This window comes from Aotus nancymaae, unplaced genomic scaffold (genome assembly GCF_030222135.1).
Source record: "Aotus nancymaae isolate 86718 unplaced genomic scaffold, 86718_ANA_hifiasm-v0.15.2.pri h1tg000011l, whole genome shotgun sequence".
Classification (NCBI taxonomy): domain Eukaryota; kingdom Metazoa; phylum Chordata; class Mammalia; order Primates; family Aotidae; genus Aotus; species Aotus nancymaae.
This window is the reverse complement of record NW_026988422.1, coordinates 85,301,913-85,319,620: the sequence shown is the minus strand read 5'-3', so window position 1 is coordinate 85,319,620 and position 17,708 is coordinate 85,301,913. Positions and strand designations below refer to the sequence as shown.

Here is a 17,708-nt window from a genome sequence, read left to right as displayed (position 1 = left end):
AAAATTTGAATCCATTTCCTGATGCTTGATAAAGTTACTAGTTATACAAAGTTACTGTTAATATGTAACAGACCAATACTGTACTATCCGTCCATATAGTCAAAGAATCAAAGTACTGGGCCTGCTGCATGAGTCCCTTCCCTGCAAGCTACACTGATACACATTACAACAATTTGTCAACACTTCTTTGGTTAACTTCTGAGAGTTTACTGAATTTCTAGAGATGTTCAAAATGGCATTGAGCACTAACCTGCGTATACCTTCATTGAAAAACTAGTTTAATGTATTTCAAACTACTAGTAACTTGTATCATTAAACTGTGTATTAGGTAAGCATTACATTACGTCTTTTTTTTTTTGAGACAGGGTCTCTCTCTGTCCCCCAGGCTGGAGTGCAGTGGTGCAATCACAGCTCATTGCAGCCTTGACCCCTCTGGGCTCAAGTGATAATACTACCTCAGCCTCCTGAGGAGATGGGACTACAAATGTGTGTTACCACACCTGGCTAACTTTTGCATTTTTTGTAGAGACAGGGTTTCTCCATGTTGCCCAGGCTGGTCTTGAACTCCTGAGCTCAAGTGATCCACCTGCCTCAGCCTCCCAAAGTGCTGGGATTACAGGCATGAGCCACTGCACTTGGCCAGCATTATGTCTTCTTTAATGAAATATAAAAACTATGCAATTTCAATTACCTTAAGAATTATACCACCCTCAGCTGGGCGCAGGGGCTCAAGCCTGTAATCCCAGTACTTTGAGGGGCCAAGGTGGGTGGATCACTTGAGCTCAGGAGTTTTGAGATCACTCTGGGCAAGATGGTGAAATCCAATCTCTACAAAAAATACAAAAATTAGGGCATGTGAGCACAGGAGATTGAGGCTACAGTGAGCCAAGATCACACCACTGCACTCCAACCTGGGTGACAGAGCAAGATCCTGTCTCAAAAAAAAAAAAAAAGGATATGGCCCTCTCCTGAGTAAATAGGGCATGCTCTCTCAAAGCTGGTGAATGGGCAGTTGGAAAAGGGACAAAGCACACTGGTAAAGTGCCAGGCAAGGCTGCCCGACTCCTGCACCCTTGCTCATTCCCTCGTGTACTCTTCCCTCCCAACTTTCTCCCAGCCACAGAGCAAGTCTCTCCTTGGTCTCGAAGCCATTCATTTCCTTTGGCCCACACATACTACCAAATTACAGGTTAAATGTTCCTGGGGTTCTCTTTATCTTTTGTCTTCTTTCCCTTTTAAAATCCCAAACATGGGCCAGGCACGGTGGCTCATGCCTGTAATCCCAGCACTTTGAGAGGCTGAGGTGGGTGGATCACCTGAGGTCAGGAGTTTGAAACCAGCTTGGCCAACATGGTGAAACCCCATCTCTACTAAAAATACAAAAATTATAGCCAGGCATGGTGGCGGGCGCCTGTAATCCCAGCTACTCGGGAGGCTGAGACAGGAGAATCGCTTGAACCCAGGAGGCAGAGGTTGCAGTGAGCCAAGATGGTGTCCAGCTTGGGTGACAGAGCAAGACTCCGTCTCAAGGAAAAAAAAAAAAAAAAAAAAATCCGAAACATACTAATACCACATTATTTTGGTCAATCACTATCATACACGTCCTCCCATTATTTTCCTGCTTTAGTTTTCCCCCTTTCTTGTCTCTGGTGCTTTCCTTGTCACCTTGACATCCACCCTTTTCATCCCTCTTCTGAGGAGCCATGACTTCTTTGCCATAACCACTCCCTGCTCTGAAACAAGGCTCAGAAGATGAGAAAGTCTGGGCATTCTCTACCTGAAGCCTTCCATTGTAACATCATTAGGAGCATGCAGGGAGCACGAGACCCCATATTATACGTATTTAATGTAACTGGATCATTTTGGTATTTCCAGAAAAGAAAAGAAAAAGAATTTAAAAAAAAAAAACCTGGTAAGTTATTAACACCTAAGGAGCTTAAGACTTGGTACTTTTTAAGTTACTACTAATTCAAAAGAAATAACTGATATGAAATAGACAAAAACAAACACTCCCGTTTTAATGGACACCAAGGCAATGCATAGATGAATTTTTAGGTTTCAGAATCCTCCTTAGAACATCCTTTTCCCAACTGCGTCTTAAAATCCTAGGGTTCTGGTTTCCTCATTCATGAAATGTGAGGGCTGGACTAAACCCCTCCCGCTGCTCCCAACCTGACATTCTCTGATGCTGACACGCAATTTCCATTCATGTTTACTTTTTAAAAAGAAGTGGTAACTGTTTTCCCTGTGCTGTACATAAACTTCGTTTACTACGCTACACTGCACATTCAAATTTATCTTGCTGCAGACGGTATATCCTATCAAGGGTGTAGGCCCCACCCACAGTGTGACAGCATGCGCAGTAAGAACCTCGCTGATGTGCGAATACCACCGAGTCCAGAGCCTGGTAGCTAGGTTTGTCCTCTCCTTTAGAACTGGAGGCCCCTGCTGCAAACAAGCGCTGCCAGATCTTCGGTCAGGCCAAGAAGCAGCTGAACTGATCCCCTGCTTTGTGTCTGCTGGAGCTGGAGGTACTGTATGGCCTGCATCCGGCATTGTTCAATCCAGATCTTACTTGGGACAGAAAGAGTAACTGAGAGCCCTAGAACAAACTAGGTCACAGGGATCAATACAAGTTCTATTCAGTGAATGTGGATTACAGTAAACTGAAGAAAGAAGGTCCAGATTTCTAAATAAAATGTTTCACTATAAAGCTGCTTTAGAAAGAAGGTCTTCCAGAAACCATTAGCACAATTTTCCACTTAACTAGGAAATACTTCTCCTCGAAATGCATGAAATCATGTTGATATGTTGTGTTAGAGATCACATTGATGAAACTACATTTCTTCATCCTTTAGAATTAAATCCTCAGGCTGAATGTGATGGCTCATGCCTGCAATCCCAGCACTCTGGGAGGCTGAGGTAGCAGGATCACTGAGTCTAAGAGTTCAAGACCAGCCTGGGCACCATGTGGAAACCCTGCCTCTACAAAAAATACAAAACTGAGCCAGGCATGGTGGTATATGCCTGTAGTCCCAGATACTTGGGAGGCTGAGATGGGTGTATCACTTGAGTCCAGGAAGTTGAGGATGCGGTGAGCCAAGATCATGCCACTGCACTCCAACCTGGGCAACAGTGAGACCCTGTCTCAGGAAAAAAAAAATTCCAAGTCTCAAACACTGGACTGTTAAACACACACACACACACACACACACATACACACACACACACACACACACACATACGGCAGGGCATGGTGGCTCACACCTGTAATCCCAGCACTTTGGGAGGCCAAGGCAGACAGATTGCAAAGTCAGAGATCAAGACCATTCTGGCCAACATGGTGAAACCCTGTCTCTACTAAAAATACAAAATTAGCTGGACATGGTGGCGAGCACCTGTAGTCCTAGCTACTTAAGAAGCTGAGGCAGAAGAATTGCTTGAACCCAGGGTCGGAGGTTACAGTGAGCTGAGATCATGCCACTGCACTCCAGCCTGGTGACAGAGAGATATTCCATCTCAATAAAAAAAAATTTAGAATATGAACTGGGAGCCCAGGAGGTCGAGGTGGCAATGAGCCCTGATTGCACCACTGCACCCCTGCCTGGGCGACAGAGTGAGACCGTGTCTCAAAAAAACAAAACCAAACCCTCTCCCGACCAAAAAAAAAAAAAAAAACCCACCAAAACCACACACGCTCATACAGACCAACCAACCTAGCACCTGATTCCAGGCAGGTCATTAACAAGCTGGACAGCACAGACAAGTCACGGAGCCAGCAGTTCCATCAGCTGCGAACTGAAGCATACCCCACCCAACAGGGGTAACATACAACCAACAAATGGTACCTGAAGTAAAAGATTCTACAAAAACGTCGCTAACATAAAATGGCTAGTTAAGTAACGAGCACCTGTTTTGTCACCATACTCTAAGTATACTATGAGGAAGATAATTTCCTACAGGCCAGGAACTTCAGAAAGATTTCTCTTTTTAAAATGAGAAGCTATAAGTTAACATTCTCTTTCCCACAGACTCTCCAATTCCTATCAAGGTAAGTTGTTAAATTCACAATATTTATTCTATAATTTGAGTAATGCTGTACTTTATTTATTTTAGAGATAGGTCTCCCTCTGTTGCCCAGGCTGGGGCAAAGTGGTGTGATCCTAGTTCACCATAGTGTCAAACTCCTGGGCTCATGCAATCTTCTCAAGGAGCTGGCACTACAGGCATGTAACACTATGCCTGGCTTATTTTTAAATTTTCTGTGGATAGGGTCTTGCTATGTTGCCCAGGCTGGTCTTAAACTCCTAGCCTCAAGTGATCCTCCTGCCTTGGCCTCCCGAAGTGCTGGGATTACAGGTGTGAGCCACTGCACCTAGCTCAATGCTACACTTTAACAACAAAAGCTTACAGCTAGCTGGGGTAGCTAAAGCAAACAAAAAATATAGATAGCTTCACATAAAAATGTTTCTATATTTGGCTGGACATGGTGCCTCACATCTGTAATGCCAGCACTTTGGGAGGCCGAGGTGGGCAGATCACCAGCCTGACCAACATGGCGAAACCCTGTCTCTACTAAAAGTACAAAAAATTAGCCGGGTGTGGTGACACGCGCCTGTAATTCTAGCTACCCAGGAGGCTGAGGCAGGAGAATCGCTTGAACCCGGGAGGCAGAGGTTGTGGTGAGCTGAGATCACAAACTCCAGTCTGGGCAACAAGAGCGAAACTCAGTCTCAAAAAAAAAAAACACTAAAAGTCCAGGCATGGTGGCTCAGGCCTGTAATCCCAGCACTTTGGGAGGATGAGGGGGACAGATCATCTGATGTCAGGAGTTTGAGACCAGCCTGGCTAACATGGTGAAACCTTGTGTCTACTAAAAATACAAAAACTAGCCAGGCGTGGTGGCAGGAGCCTGTAATCCCAGCTACTTGGGAGGCAGGAGCAGAATTGCTTGAACTCAGAATCTGGGGGGCGGAGGTTGCAGTGAGCTGAGATGGTGCCACTGCACTCTAGCCTGGGAAACAGAACAAGAGTCCATCTCAAAAAAAAAGCAGGGGGGACCCTTTTTCATTCTTAAAAAAAAAAAATTAAAAATTAAAAAAATTAGAAAATGAACTTGGAGCCCAGAAAGTCGAGGTGGCAATGAGCCGAGATCGCGCCACTATATTCTAGCCTGGGCGACAAATCTTGTCTCAAAAAAAAAAAGAAAAAAGTTTCTATATTCAATTACAAGTGTTTGGATACCTCCTTCCATTAAAAAAAAGGGGGGGGGGAGTGGGAAGAAATAAAATAAATAAAAGCACTACTGTCTATTAAATAAATGTTTTCTATATTAATGCAAGCCTACCTTTCACTGTAATTAACTACTGGAGACACACATTTGATTAAACGTACAAATGCCAATGCTAACTCATAAAAGCCACTGATTAGAAGGCCCTCCTACCAAAAGTCCTGGGTCTGCACTTACACCCAAGGTGTCCCCGGGCAGCCAGGCTGCTAATAAGACAAACAGGCCATATATCATAGGATTGCATTAATTTAAAAATCCTTCCTTAGATTTCTGTAAGTGAAAAATAAATTACAGACAGGTTGAATTGGTAGAACTACTTCAAGGATTTTTATAAATACAGGAATGAGGTAGGATCTGAATTTTACATGGTCTCATTCCTCAGTCAAGTTTCAAAAGTGCAAGTCATTATGGAGCCAAGATTTGGATACCTGCATATTTGTTTTGCTGAAAGGAAAAAAGGTTCCCATAAAAAAATACAGAGATAATTTATACTAGACAGTGTGCCACATAAATACAGTCCCCCCACCCTAATAATTTTAGCAATATTCAATTATAAGATGCCTGGACAAAGCGAATTACTGGTGATCACTCTAGAAGCAAAATATAAAACTTAATTTTTTTTTTCCATAAAAAGAAACGGTGACCCAAGGTTAAAAAAAAAAAACACCTGACCCCAATATATAAACTATACAATAAAAATGTCAAGGATTAGCCATGGTCAAGCTACCCAAAATACAGTAACTTTAAAAATGCAGATCAAAATGTATTTTAATAAAATGAATATGCATTGAAAAATGACCAGAAAGACATAGACCAAAATGCTGACAGTGATTATATCTGGGTCAAAGAATTCCCAGTGACTTTTACTTCAGCTGTATACTGCATTTTCTACAATGACTACATCTGTTTTTTGGGGAAAAAAAGAGTAGATGAGTTAATTTTTTTTTAACTCTTGTGGCTTCCATTCAGGAATAAATAACCCCAAACATCACAGTAAACAGCCTTCAACAACATTAGTACTCTAAATAGGCTCAGATGGTTTATTTGCCTTCAACATTCCATGTGGATGTAAGAGAAAAAAAATTCTTTTACACTCTGCTAATCTCTGGCAGACACCAAGGCTACAGAGAAGCATCTTCTGATAAGAATAGCCTTTGAGAGAAACAAACTATCAGAAACACAGTTTGTTAAGGATGGGGCAGACAGTAGCGGTTCTCTTACTGACAGAACCAGACAGTTTTTTGAAATTATAAGAAGCTTGCTGGCAAATTTTTCAGACAATCTCCAAACCCTAGAGGCTAACCTTAACATTTACTTGGACATCATCCTTGGGTTCTTAGATGGACATGCCACACCCAAAGTGATTGTAATGGGCTACAACTTGGTTGTAATCAATCAATCAGTGAGAAAGCCTGCCTGCAGGGAAGCCCCAGACTTAGTTGAATGTAGCCTTGCTGCTGGGCGGTTATTATTTGAAGAGACAGTTGGAATATGCTAACTCTTGCCTCTTCCCCTCACAACCAGGTGTCTAACCCGTATCCTTCTTTTTTTTTTAATCTGTAAAATTAGACTCAAATAGGGTTATCATCAGGATTATCGAAGCATTAAACAAATATAAGGTATGATCAGTGAAAACATGCAGTGGACGGGGAACTGAGATACATACAGTGTAGTCTCAGGACTAGGATTAGCTAGTGACCTTGGGTGAATCACTTAACCTGAGCCTCAGGTTCCTCACGTGTAAAATCGGGATACACCCGTTCAGCAAGCATCTACCTACAACAGTGATGCTCGTAGGCCCAGGACTGGCACCGTCGCTCTGTGGGCCTCGGTCTCCGGGTCCTCACAAGGCAGGACGGGGACGCCGGTCCGCTCGGGCCCCCTCCGACACGCCAGACCCCCTCCCGAGCCAGAACCCAGGCTGCCCCCGGCTCCGCGGGTCTGCCCCCGACACATCCCTCCCGAAGTCCGCTTGGCCTGGACACAAATCGAAACCGAAAAGCTCATGTGACACTGGAGGCCGGGATGCGGCCTCGCCCGCGCTCAGCCCAGGGAGACGCTGTCTCCACCCAACTCGGCCATCTTGAGAGGCCCGAGCAGACAAAGCGACCCCATTGTTTTGGGTGACGGCAGACGGGGCCCCCTCTGCTCTCCCCGAGACTAGGAGGGGGGCGCCATGGGGGCTCCGGGCCGGCCAGTGGGTGTGGCGAGGGCGAGCCCCGGGCGCCGCGCCGGCCTCCGCGGGGCGTCTGCGGCCCAGGGGACCTGGCCGGCGGGACGTCTGCGGCCGCCGGGCTCTGCCTACCCCGTGGTCATCTGCAGCCGCCGGGCTCCTCCCATCCCGGGGACATCTGCGGCCCCGGAGGACCCTCCGACCCCGCCCTCGCGGCCCCGCACCTTTGAGGGTGGAGCGCTCCACCAGCACCGTGTGGACCTGCGGGTCGGAGAGGAACTTGCGCATCTGCTCCAGGGCGCTCTTCTCCTCCAGCGCTGCCTCCAGCGCGGCCGGCGCCTCGCCGCCATCCTCCAGCAGCAGCGGCACCAGCTTGCGCAGGTGCTTCTGCAGCACCGACACGTCCGCCACGTTCTGCACCGCCGACACCTCCAGGCCGGCCGAGCCGTCCTCGCCGCCGCCGCCCCCGGGCTCCGACATGGCGCCGCGCTCGGGACCCTCCAGGAGCGATGAGAAGGCGACCGCGACTCCGCGAGAAGCGAGCCAGCGACAGAAACGGACGCCGGAAGCTGGACGGTCCGCTAGCCCACCGCCGACTGAGAGCGGGAGCGGACTCCGCCCTAAAGTCAGTCACCGCCCGCCGGCCCCGCCCCCTCCCGGCCCGCCCCGCCCCGCCCTGCCCGCGGCCGAATCCGCAGCTGCAGCCGCAGCCACCCGCGCCCGCTCGCGGCCTCGACGTCACGGAGGCGCGCGTGCGTGTGAGCGGCCTCGGCAACGCCGTCGCGCGGCCTTCTGGGACTTGTAGTCTCGGCGCTGGGCGGGGCCCGCAGCCTCCGCCCTGCTAGTGCTCAAGATGCGGACTTGGGTGGGCGGCGTCCTTGCTCTGCTCCCGGGCTCGGCGCGGGTGGTCCGGGGCCGCGTCTGTCTTCTTCACTGCTGTGGAGACAGCGAATAGCACACAGCCCGAGAAACTTTATAGTGAATAAGTGATGTTTTGGGCGAGAGCTAAGGTTTAGTGAGCGCTTAGCCTGCGCCCGGCGTCGTTCTAAGCTCTTAACCTCTCATTGAATGTTCTCGTTGAATGAATGAATGATACATATCAGGTACCAAAATACAGGCACGACAGATGTGTTATTAGATATAGACAGGGGAATTGAGGATGCTTTCCAGAGGGGGAGGAGATGACGGGCGTGCTCAGTGGGTCCCTTGCCAGGCTGGAAAGGGACAGGTGGGGAGGGGACCTTCAGGGCAGTAGAAGGTTAAGCCAGGAATGACAGACACCTTCACTGTAGGTAAAGTCAAGCTGTGATGAGATCTGGTTCCTAATGACAAAAATCACTGTCTCCAAGGACGCTGAGGGTACCAAGAGGGAGACCTACTGAGGGCAGCAGTGGTGCTCCTCCAGCCTCCCAGAGCTGGCACTGTCATTCTGTGAGCCTCAGTATCTGGGTCCGTACAAGGCAGGGGCTGAGTGTCCTGCCCACCAAGTTTCCCCCTAGATCTGACCCACCACAACCTCCTCCCCTACACCAGGACTGCATAAGGGCCAGAATCCAGGCTGCCCAGCTGGGTGCAGTGGCTCACGCCTGTAATCCTAGCATTTTGGGAGGCTGAGATAGAAGGATTGCTTGAGGCCAGAAGTTCAAGACCAGTCTGGTCAGCAATAAGAGAGACTCCATCTCTGTGTATATTTAAAAATTTTAAATTTTGTAAAATAATAAAAGAAATAGAATTCAGGCTGCTCATATTTGTAGTTTAGAGGTGGTAGGTTCTTCTAAGGGGTAGTAATTAGCCTTTGAAAGTTCACATTCATAACTTCTTTCTTAAATTGGGTGAAGAGAGGGAAGCCAATGGCTTTTCTTTTTTTTAACATCAAAGTGCACTGTCAGAGTGCTGAGTCCTGATTGGTGGAATGGTGATGGTATGATTTGATTCTCCCAAATCATCTTTGAAAAACTGTGAACATGCAATAAGCTTATTCCTTGCCTAATTACCGGTTGCTGAGTCCCAGGGGGTTGCTGGGACATGGAGACTAATCAGATGATTCTTGTCTTTAAGGAGCATGTGGAAGAGGGGACAGATTAATACCCCATCTTCCTGCCCTCCATCAGTCCACCCTGGTATGATGTGCCCAAGCAGTTCTGAATAATCTTCCCAGAAAAAGAATAAAGCAACTGCGATGAGTTTGTGCAATGATCCTAATAGTAATGAAAAATAGTAACACACCACTGACAGCGAACGCTGAGTGCTCATGGCGTGCAAGGTACCATGTAGAGGGTTTCCCTCACATGTCCTTTAAGGATAGAAAGAGGGACAAAGAGGAAATTCTGTTAGGTGCAGGTCAGAACTCTGAATAGGTCATGTACCAGCTGAGACTCAGAAACCTGCAGGGATCTGGCTGATGGGCAGGATGCATGCCGACTGCACCGTGAGTCAGCACCAGGCTGGGAGTCGCAGCCACTCGGGGATCCAAGGGACTCAAACATCTGCAACCTGGCCCCAGGCCAAGAGAACAAACTGCAGGCTCCGGATATGTGGCCCTGTAGGATAGGCTCAAAATGAAACAAGTTCGTTATTTCTTAGTGGATGGGAACTGAAGGAACCTGAACGATCAGTGCATAAGGATTTGTAAATGGACCAAATGTGCTAGCTTTTTGTTCTGGAAAGATGTTTGTTGTATTTAATATATAATGAGAAGAGCGGTCACCACTGACTGGGTGCGGAGTGCTTTAAGTGCATTACCTGGGTGGCTGGCTGGGCTGCACCGGGGCTGAAGGGTGAGGGGAGCTTCTTTCGAGGTGCCCTTTCACACTCCCAGCCTACCCTGGTGGGGGTAGGGCCGCTCACCCAAACCTGGTCTCTCCCACCTCTTGTTCTGGTGCCTCAGCTTTTTCCTGTTTGTGGTAGAATCTGCTTGGACAGACTCTGGGCAGGGCAGGGCGCAGGGCAAGCTGGAGAGAGAATTCGTTCTGGGTTGATGTGGGATGATAGTGGCTGGTAGGGCACTCGAATCCTATGGGAAATCCGTGACGTACTGTCTCATGGATGAGATCCTGTCCATTCCCACGCTTCCCTTAAAAATACCATACACAGGGTCTCCTCAAGTCCACGTCCCAAGCTGGATGCCCAGTCTCATACCATCCTTCCCCTCCGTCTCCCAGCCCCCAGGCAGCACCAGCCCCTCAGAGGCACCCCTGCTGGCCCAGCCCTTTCGGGCTCTGTGCCCAGGACCCCCCCCACTGCCCGCTCCCTGGAAATTCCACACTGGGCCAGGTGTGGTGGTGCACACCCTTGGTCCCAGCTACTCAAACGGCTGAGGTGGACGTCGAGGCTGCAGCGAGCTGTGGTCTTGCTACTGCGCTCTCACCTGGGCGACAGAGAGAGACCCCGTCTCTAATAATAATAGTAACAATAAAAGAACTTCCATCTTGGGTTCATTCATTCATTCATTCATTCATCCCCACTTATGAGAGCACGGAGGTCAAAGCTTGTCGGGATTCTCGGTACCAGCAGGGCCTGGACCAAAGCACGGGCTTGGTTGGAGGGAGTGAAACCAGTGCCTTACCCCAAGGAAGGGGCGCTGCGGTGGCTGTGGGGACTTGGGGTGCGCCGTGGACCAGGACCTTCTTGGCCCCATCTCTGGAGCTGTCAGGGTGCTGCTGGAGGGCAGGGCTGGACTTCACAGGGTTGGAAAGGCTACAGGACGCTTTCTGATGCAGCTCGTTCCAGGACCCACCCCCTTTCTGTCTTGATGCTTTGTCAGGTGAGCCTCAGGGTGAGGCTGCAGCCAGATCCGGTTCCTGGAGGCTTTGACCCCAGCAGGTTAGCGTTTGAAGCGCATGGTGAGAACAGAACGGTCTCTTGTCGCCGTCTAGTGGCAGAGGAGGACACATCACATGGAATTTTTTTCTGCTTACAGGGGGCCCCCTCCCCATCCTGCTGCCCATCCATCCTGGTGACGCCAGCAGGCTCACCTTCCCAAGGTCACCTGGATTGCTTGTCCAAGGTCACAGAACAAGTAATGACAATGACCAGAAGGAAAATGCCAGTCCACACCCCACTGCCCACGGGGAAGATGTTAGTGAAGCTTGTCTCTACCTGGGCATACAATTCCCACCTGGCTCTCCTGACCCCGTGGATTAACCCAGGCTACCTCTGACACCGCTCTGGCCCTTCCCTCTGGCGATGTGTGGCCCCTTCTCTTACTGAAGCCTATCAGTGTCCCCAGCCAGGAGCACTGCTGCCTGGGGTGTGCTGGGCCCCGTCTCCTCTCATGGTGCCACCTCTGAAATTCTCCTCTCGCTCCCAGATGTTCTCTCTCCCTCCCAGATTTATTCCACTGATGTCCAAGCTGTTCTATCCCTTCTTTAAAATGAAAAAAAGGAAGCCCTTCTGTAGCCCACTGCCAGCACCTCTCCACTGCTTCGCTGCCCTTTCCAGCAAAACTCCTTGAGAATAAGCATAGGTGGGCATTGCCCTTCCCACCCCATCCCCACATTCCTGGGCAGGCATTCTGGGCAAGGTCACCAGTGGTTTCCACGTGGCCAAATCCAGGGACCAGTCCTCATCTTGCTTGACCCGTGGACACATCGATGCAGCCGGCACTCCCTCCTCTGAACACCAGCTCCCCCTGGCCTTCGGCAGCCACACTCTCCAGAGCCTCCTCATCACCAAGGTTCCTTCTCAGTCTCCTCTGCTGGACCCCGCTCTTCCTCACCTCTAAAGGTTGGAGGGCCCAAGGCCTGTCCCTCAGGCTGCTGTATGTTCTATCAACATGCCCCCTCCAGGGCTCCTCTAGCCTTGGATTTTGTTTTCTTTTTTTTTTGAGACAGGATCTTACTCTGTCACCCAAGCTCGAGTGCAGTGGCACGATCATGGCTCACTGCAGCCTGGACCTCCCTCTCAGCCTCAAGCGATCCTCCCACCTCAGCCTCCTGAGTAGCTGGGACTACAGTCACAGGCCACCACACTTAGGTAATTTTTGTTTGTTGTTATTTTTTGTAGAGACGAGGTTCTGCCATGTTGCTCAGGCTGGTCTCAAACTCCTGGGCTCAAGGATCCTCCTGCCTCAGCCTCCCAGAGTGCTGGGATTACAGGCATGAGCCTCTATGCCCGGCCAAGGCTTCCTTGGCTTTTCAGTACAGCTATGCCTTGACTCCCAACCTTAGAAGGCAGTGTTCTAAGAAATGTCAATTAGGCCATGTTGGTTGAAAGTGTTCAAGTCTTCTCTGTCCTTATTGGCTGGGCATGGTGGCTCACGCCTGTAGCCCCAGCACTTTGGGAGGCTGAGGCAGGAGGACTGCTTGAGACTAGGAGTTTGAGGTTACAGTGAGTCAAGATTGCACCACTGCACTCCAGTCTGGGTGACAGAGACCCTGTCTCTATTTTTTTTTAAATAGTAAACTAAATATTGATTCAGTACATTCTAACTTAAAACATTAGAAACACTGATAATTTTTGTTTTTTTGAGACAGGGCCTCAGTCTGTCACCCAGGCTGGAGTACAGTGGCATGACCTTGGCTCATGGCAACCTTTGCCTCCCAGGTTCAAGAGATTGTCCTGCCTCGGCCCCTTGCGTATCTGGGATTACAGATGCGTGCCACTATGCCTGACTAATTTTTTTTTTCTTTTTGTATTTTTAGTAGAGACAGGGTTTCACCACGTTGGCCAAGCTGGTTTTGAACTCCTGACCTCAAGTGATCTGCCCGCCTTGGCCTCCCAAAGTGTTGGAATTACAGGCATGAGCCACCGCGCCTGGCCCAGGCCGAGCATCTTCTCTGGGCTCTGGTGAGTTGCCATGCTCCCTTCTAGTTGGATCAGCTTCCAACATTATATCCTTTGCACTTCCAGTGTTGCAAAATGTCTCCCAGAGTTCCTTTCATGTGAGGTTTTTCGCTGGTGTCACACCCCCTGGAACATCGTCACCCTTCTCATCTTAGCTGTTTCCTTATTTATGTGGACAGGCCGCCCGCCCTCAGTCCCTCTGGAGCCCCGGGTCAGCGGCAGCGTCCACGTTCCCTCCCACGGCTGTGTCCTCTATGACCGCACTTATATTTGATTGCAATGTCCCCTCCAGGGCCATCACATTTTATTTCTTTATCGCACATTCACCTCTGTGGGTCAATGATGTGATTGACCCACAGTCATAAGCATGACATGCTTCTGTCATTTATGATGTAGTGATTTGTGAACTGAAGAGCTGGCAGCAAAGCTGGGTCTTTATTCAATTACTCATGGGTAATTTACCACGGTAACTGGTACTTGAACCGTGTTGTTTGGAAACTGGTGTTATTGAACCGAGCTGTGGTGAGGAGAACTTGTGCGTATAGATGGGAGCCATGCGAAGCTGGGCCTGTCTATATTGACTGGCTTTTTCCCTCCGTTTCACCTTTTCTCCCCGTTCATGCAGGAGCCTACCTTGGTCCGTTGTTCTAGGACTAAAAGTAGAAGGTGCCTATCGGTCTTTTAGGCTTTTGATTTTTTTCCCCTAAACTCCAAGCCCTTGTGAGTAAAAGGGCACATGGGGGAGAAAGGGGAACATTAGAATCTGCCAGGTGGGGCCGGGCGTGGTGGCTCACGCCTGTAATCCCAGCACTTTGGGAGGCCGAGGCGGGTGGATCACGAGGTTAAGAGATCGAGACCATCCTGGTCAACATGGTGAAACCCCGTCTCTACTAAAAATACAAAAAATTAGCTGGGCACAGTGGCGCGTGCCTGTAATCCCAGCTACTCAGGAGGCTGAGGCAGGAGAATTGCCTGAACCCAGGAGGCGGAGGTTGCGGTGAGCGGAGATGACGCCATTGCGCTCCAGCCTGGGTATCAAGAGCGAAACTCAGTCTCAAAAAAAAAAAAAAAAAAAAAAAAAAGAATCTGCCAGGTAGGTAGAGCGTGCTGGAGAAGCAGGAGGTGACGGGGCCACAGGAGGACTCTCCAGGCTAGGGTGAGGAGAGGCAGGTGAGGGGTCTGCTACCCACTGGCCCCTAGAGAGCAATGCTGAGGAAGTGGGAGCTGGCACTCAGGTGACAGAACCCCAGGCAGGCTGGCCAAGGAGGCCCTCCTACCCACTGAGGCCAGGAGCAGCAGGAGAGGTGTGGGACCAGGGTGCCAGAGTACCTCGTGTGAGACCAAGTAGCCAGCATAAGAAGCCTGTGTGCCCTTTTCTGCTTGCCAACATAATTTCCCAAAGCTCTGCCTCTGTGACCACGTGCAGCTCTCTGGAAAGATGCTCTGAAGACATAATGGGACAGAGCACACAGCCTATGTGTCGTGCTTAAGTCAGTATGTTCCTTAAAAGATAAATGACCCTAGCCTTGCCTTCTCCTACACGTAAGACAGGGTTAGTGGTGATTATAACCCAATGCGATTATAACTCCACAATCTATAACCAGATGTACTCTTTATTTATTTATTTATAGTTTTTTGAGACAGAATTTTACTCTGTCACCCCGGCTGGAGTGCAGTGGTGCAATCTCAGCTCACCGCAACCTCCATCTCCCAGATTCAAGCAATCCCCCTGCCTCAGCCTCCCGAGTAGCTGGGACTATAGTGTGTGCCACCATACCCTGCTAACTTTTTTTTTTTTGAGACAGAGTTTCACTCTTTTACCCAGGCTGGAGTGCAGTGGTGCGATCTTGGCTCACTGCAACCTCCACCTTCTGGTTTCAAGCGACTCTCCTGCCTCAGCCTCCTGAGTAGCTGGGATTACAGGCGCCCACCACCACGCCCGGCTAATTTTTGTATTTTTAGTAGAGACAGGGTTTCACCATGTTGGCCAGGCTGATTTCGAACTCCTGACCTTGTGATCTGCCCACCTGGGCCTCTCAAAGTGCTGGGATTACAGGCATGAGCCGCTTCTGGCGGTTTCTAACGGCTTCCTCCAGTGCCCCCAGCTCCACCAGTTGGGTTAACTCTGCAATGTGAAGGGCAGGGAACAGCTTTGTAAAGGGCAGTCGGTAGCTTGCTGAAGTCTCAAAGATAGCAGGAGATGGAGGAGGGTTCGAACCCAGAGGCCGACTGGGTCTAGAGCCTTCGAGCCACCGGGGGCATGGGCCAGATCCTCTCCTTCCATTTTCCCCGTGCTGACGGGCTGGGAATCCTCCAGTGCTCCTTCCCTCTCTCCCGAATGTCCACGAGCGCGGCAGCTTCCACTGCAGAGGGCTGGGATGCTGAGAGCTCGCCCAGGACCAGCGCGCCCAGACACCTGCAGGACCCCCACCAGCGCTCGGCGCCCACAGCTGCTGCTGTCCTGGCACATGGGGCTGGGCCCTGCGTGGAGCTGGCACTAGCAGGTATTAACTAGCCACTTCCTTTAATTCCGTGAGACCTTTCCTCCCAGGACTGCTGGAGAGGTAGCAGCAGAATCTCCTCCATCCGCCTGGCCAGCTGGGCATGGAGGGAGGCCTGGAACCACCTAGAGACAGCTTGTCCAACTCGCGGCTTGCATGCGGCCCAACGCAAATTGTAAGCTTTTTAAAAACGTTATGAGTATACAACTAACAAAGGATGTGAAGGACCTCTTCAAAGAGAACTATAAATCACTGCTCAAGGAAATAGGATACAAGCAGATGGAAAAACATTCCATGCTCATGGTTAGGAAGAATCAATATCTCGAAAATGGCCATACTGCCCAAAGTAATTTGTAGATTCAACACTATCCTCATGAAGCTACCATCAACCTTCTTCATGGAACTGGAAAAAAACCACTTTAAACTTCATATGGAACCAAAAGAGAGCCTGCATAGCCAAGAAAATCTTAAGCAAAAAGAACAAAGCTAGAGGCATCATGCTACCTGACTTCAAACTACACTACAAGGTGACAGTAATCAAAACAGCATGGTACTGGTACCAAAACAGAGATATAGACCAATGGAACAGAACAGAGGCTTTGGAAGTAATGCCATACATCTACAACCATCTGATATTTGACAAACCTGACAAAAACAAGCAATGGGGAAAGGATTCCCTGTTTAATAAATGGTGTTGGGCAAACTGGCTAGCCATGTGCAGAAAGCTGAAACTGGACCCCTTCCTTCCACTAAAATTAACTCCAGATAGATTAAAGGTTTAAACATAAGACCTAACACCATAAAAACCCTAGAAGAAAACCTAGACAAAACCATTCAGGACACAGGACTAGGCAAGGACTTCATGACTAAAACACCAAAGCAATGGCAACAAAAGCCAAAATAGACGAATGGGATCTAATTAAACTTGAGTTTCTGCACAGCAAAAGACACTATCATTAGAGTTAACTGGCAACCAACAGAATGGGAAAAAATGTTTGCAATCTACCCATCTGACAAAGGACTTATATCCAAAATCTATAAAGAACTAAAACAGATTCACAAGAAAAAAACAAACAAACCCATTCAAAAGTGGGCAAAGGATATGAATAGACACTTTTCAAAAGAAGAGATTTATGAGGCCAACAAACATATGAAAAAATGCTCATCATCACTGGTCATTAGAGAAATGCAAATCAAAACCACATTGAGATACATCTCACGCCAGTTAGAATGGCGATCATTAAAAAATCTGTAGACAACAGATACTGGAGAGGATGTGGAGAAATGGGAACACTTTTACACTGTTGGTAGGAGTGTAAATTAGTTCAACCATTGTGGAAGACAGTGTGGCAATTCCTCAAGGATCTAGAAATAGAAATTCCATTTGACCCAGCCATCCCATTACTGAGTATATACCAAAAGGATTATAAATTGTTCTATTATAAAGACACATGCACACTGCATTCACTGCAGCACTGTTTACAATAGCAAAGACCTGGAACCCACCCAAATGCCCATCAATGATAGACTGGACAAAGAAATGTGGCACATATACACCATGGAATACTATGCAGCCATGAAAAAGGATGAGTTCATGTCCTTTGTAGGATGAATCTGGAAACCATCATTCTCAGCAAACTGACACAAGAACAGAAAACCAAACACCGAGTGGTGTGGGGGCTAGGGAGGAACAGTGAGGGGTGGGGAGGTTGAGGAGGGATAACATTGGGAGAAATGCCTGATGTAGGTGACGGGGGGACGGAGACAGCAAACCACCATGGCATGTGTGTACCTATGCAACAATCCTGCAAGATGTGCACATGTACCCCATAACTACAATAAAAAAAAGAATGCCATTATTACTTATATAGATTTTATCAGTCCTTTGAGAATTTTAATTTTGCTAGTATAGTTTTTTCTTATTAAATGTAACTGGCTACTGAATCTCTCTAAAAAAAAT

General features: G+C 48.7%; 1 protein-coding gene across 1 annotated transcript in view; it reads right to left on the bottom strand.

Moving 5' to 3' along the window:
* Positions 1-7,943, bottom strand: part of DYNC1H1 (dynein cytoplasmic 1 heavy chain 1) — an 87,523-nt gene extending 79,580 nt beyond the window's left edge. Inside the window, exon 1 of the mRNA XM_064375221.1 lies at positions 7,688-7,943. Within this exon, the coding sequence (XP_064231291.1) occupies positions 7,688-7,943 (256 nt within the window). The remainder of the gene's footprint in view (positions 1-7,687) is intronic.
* Positions 7,944-17,708: the final 9,765 nt, after the last annotated feature.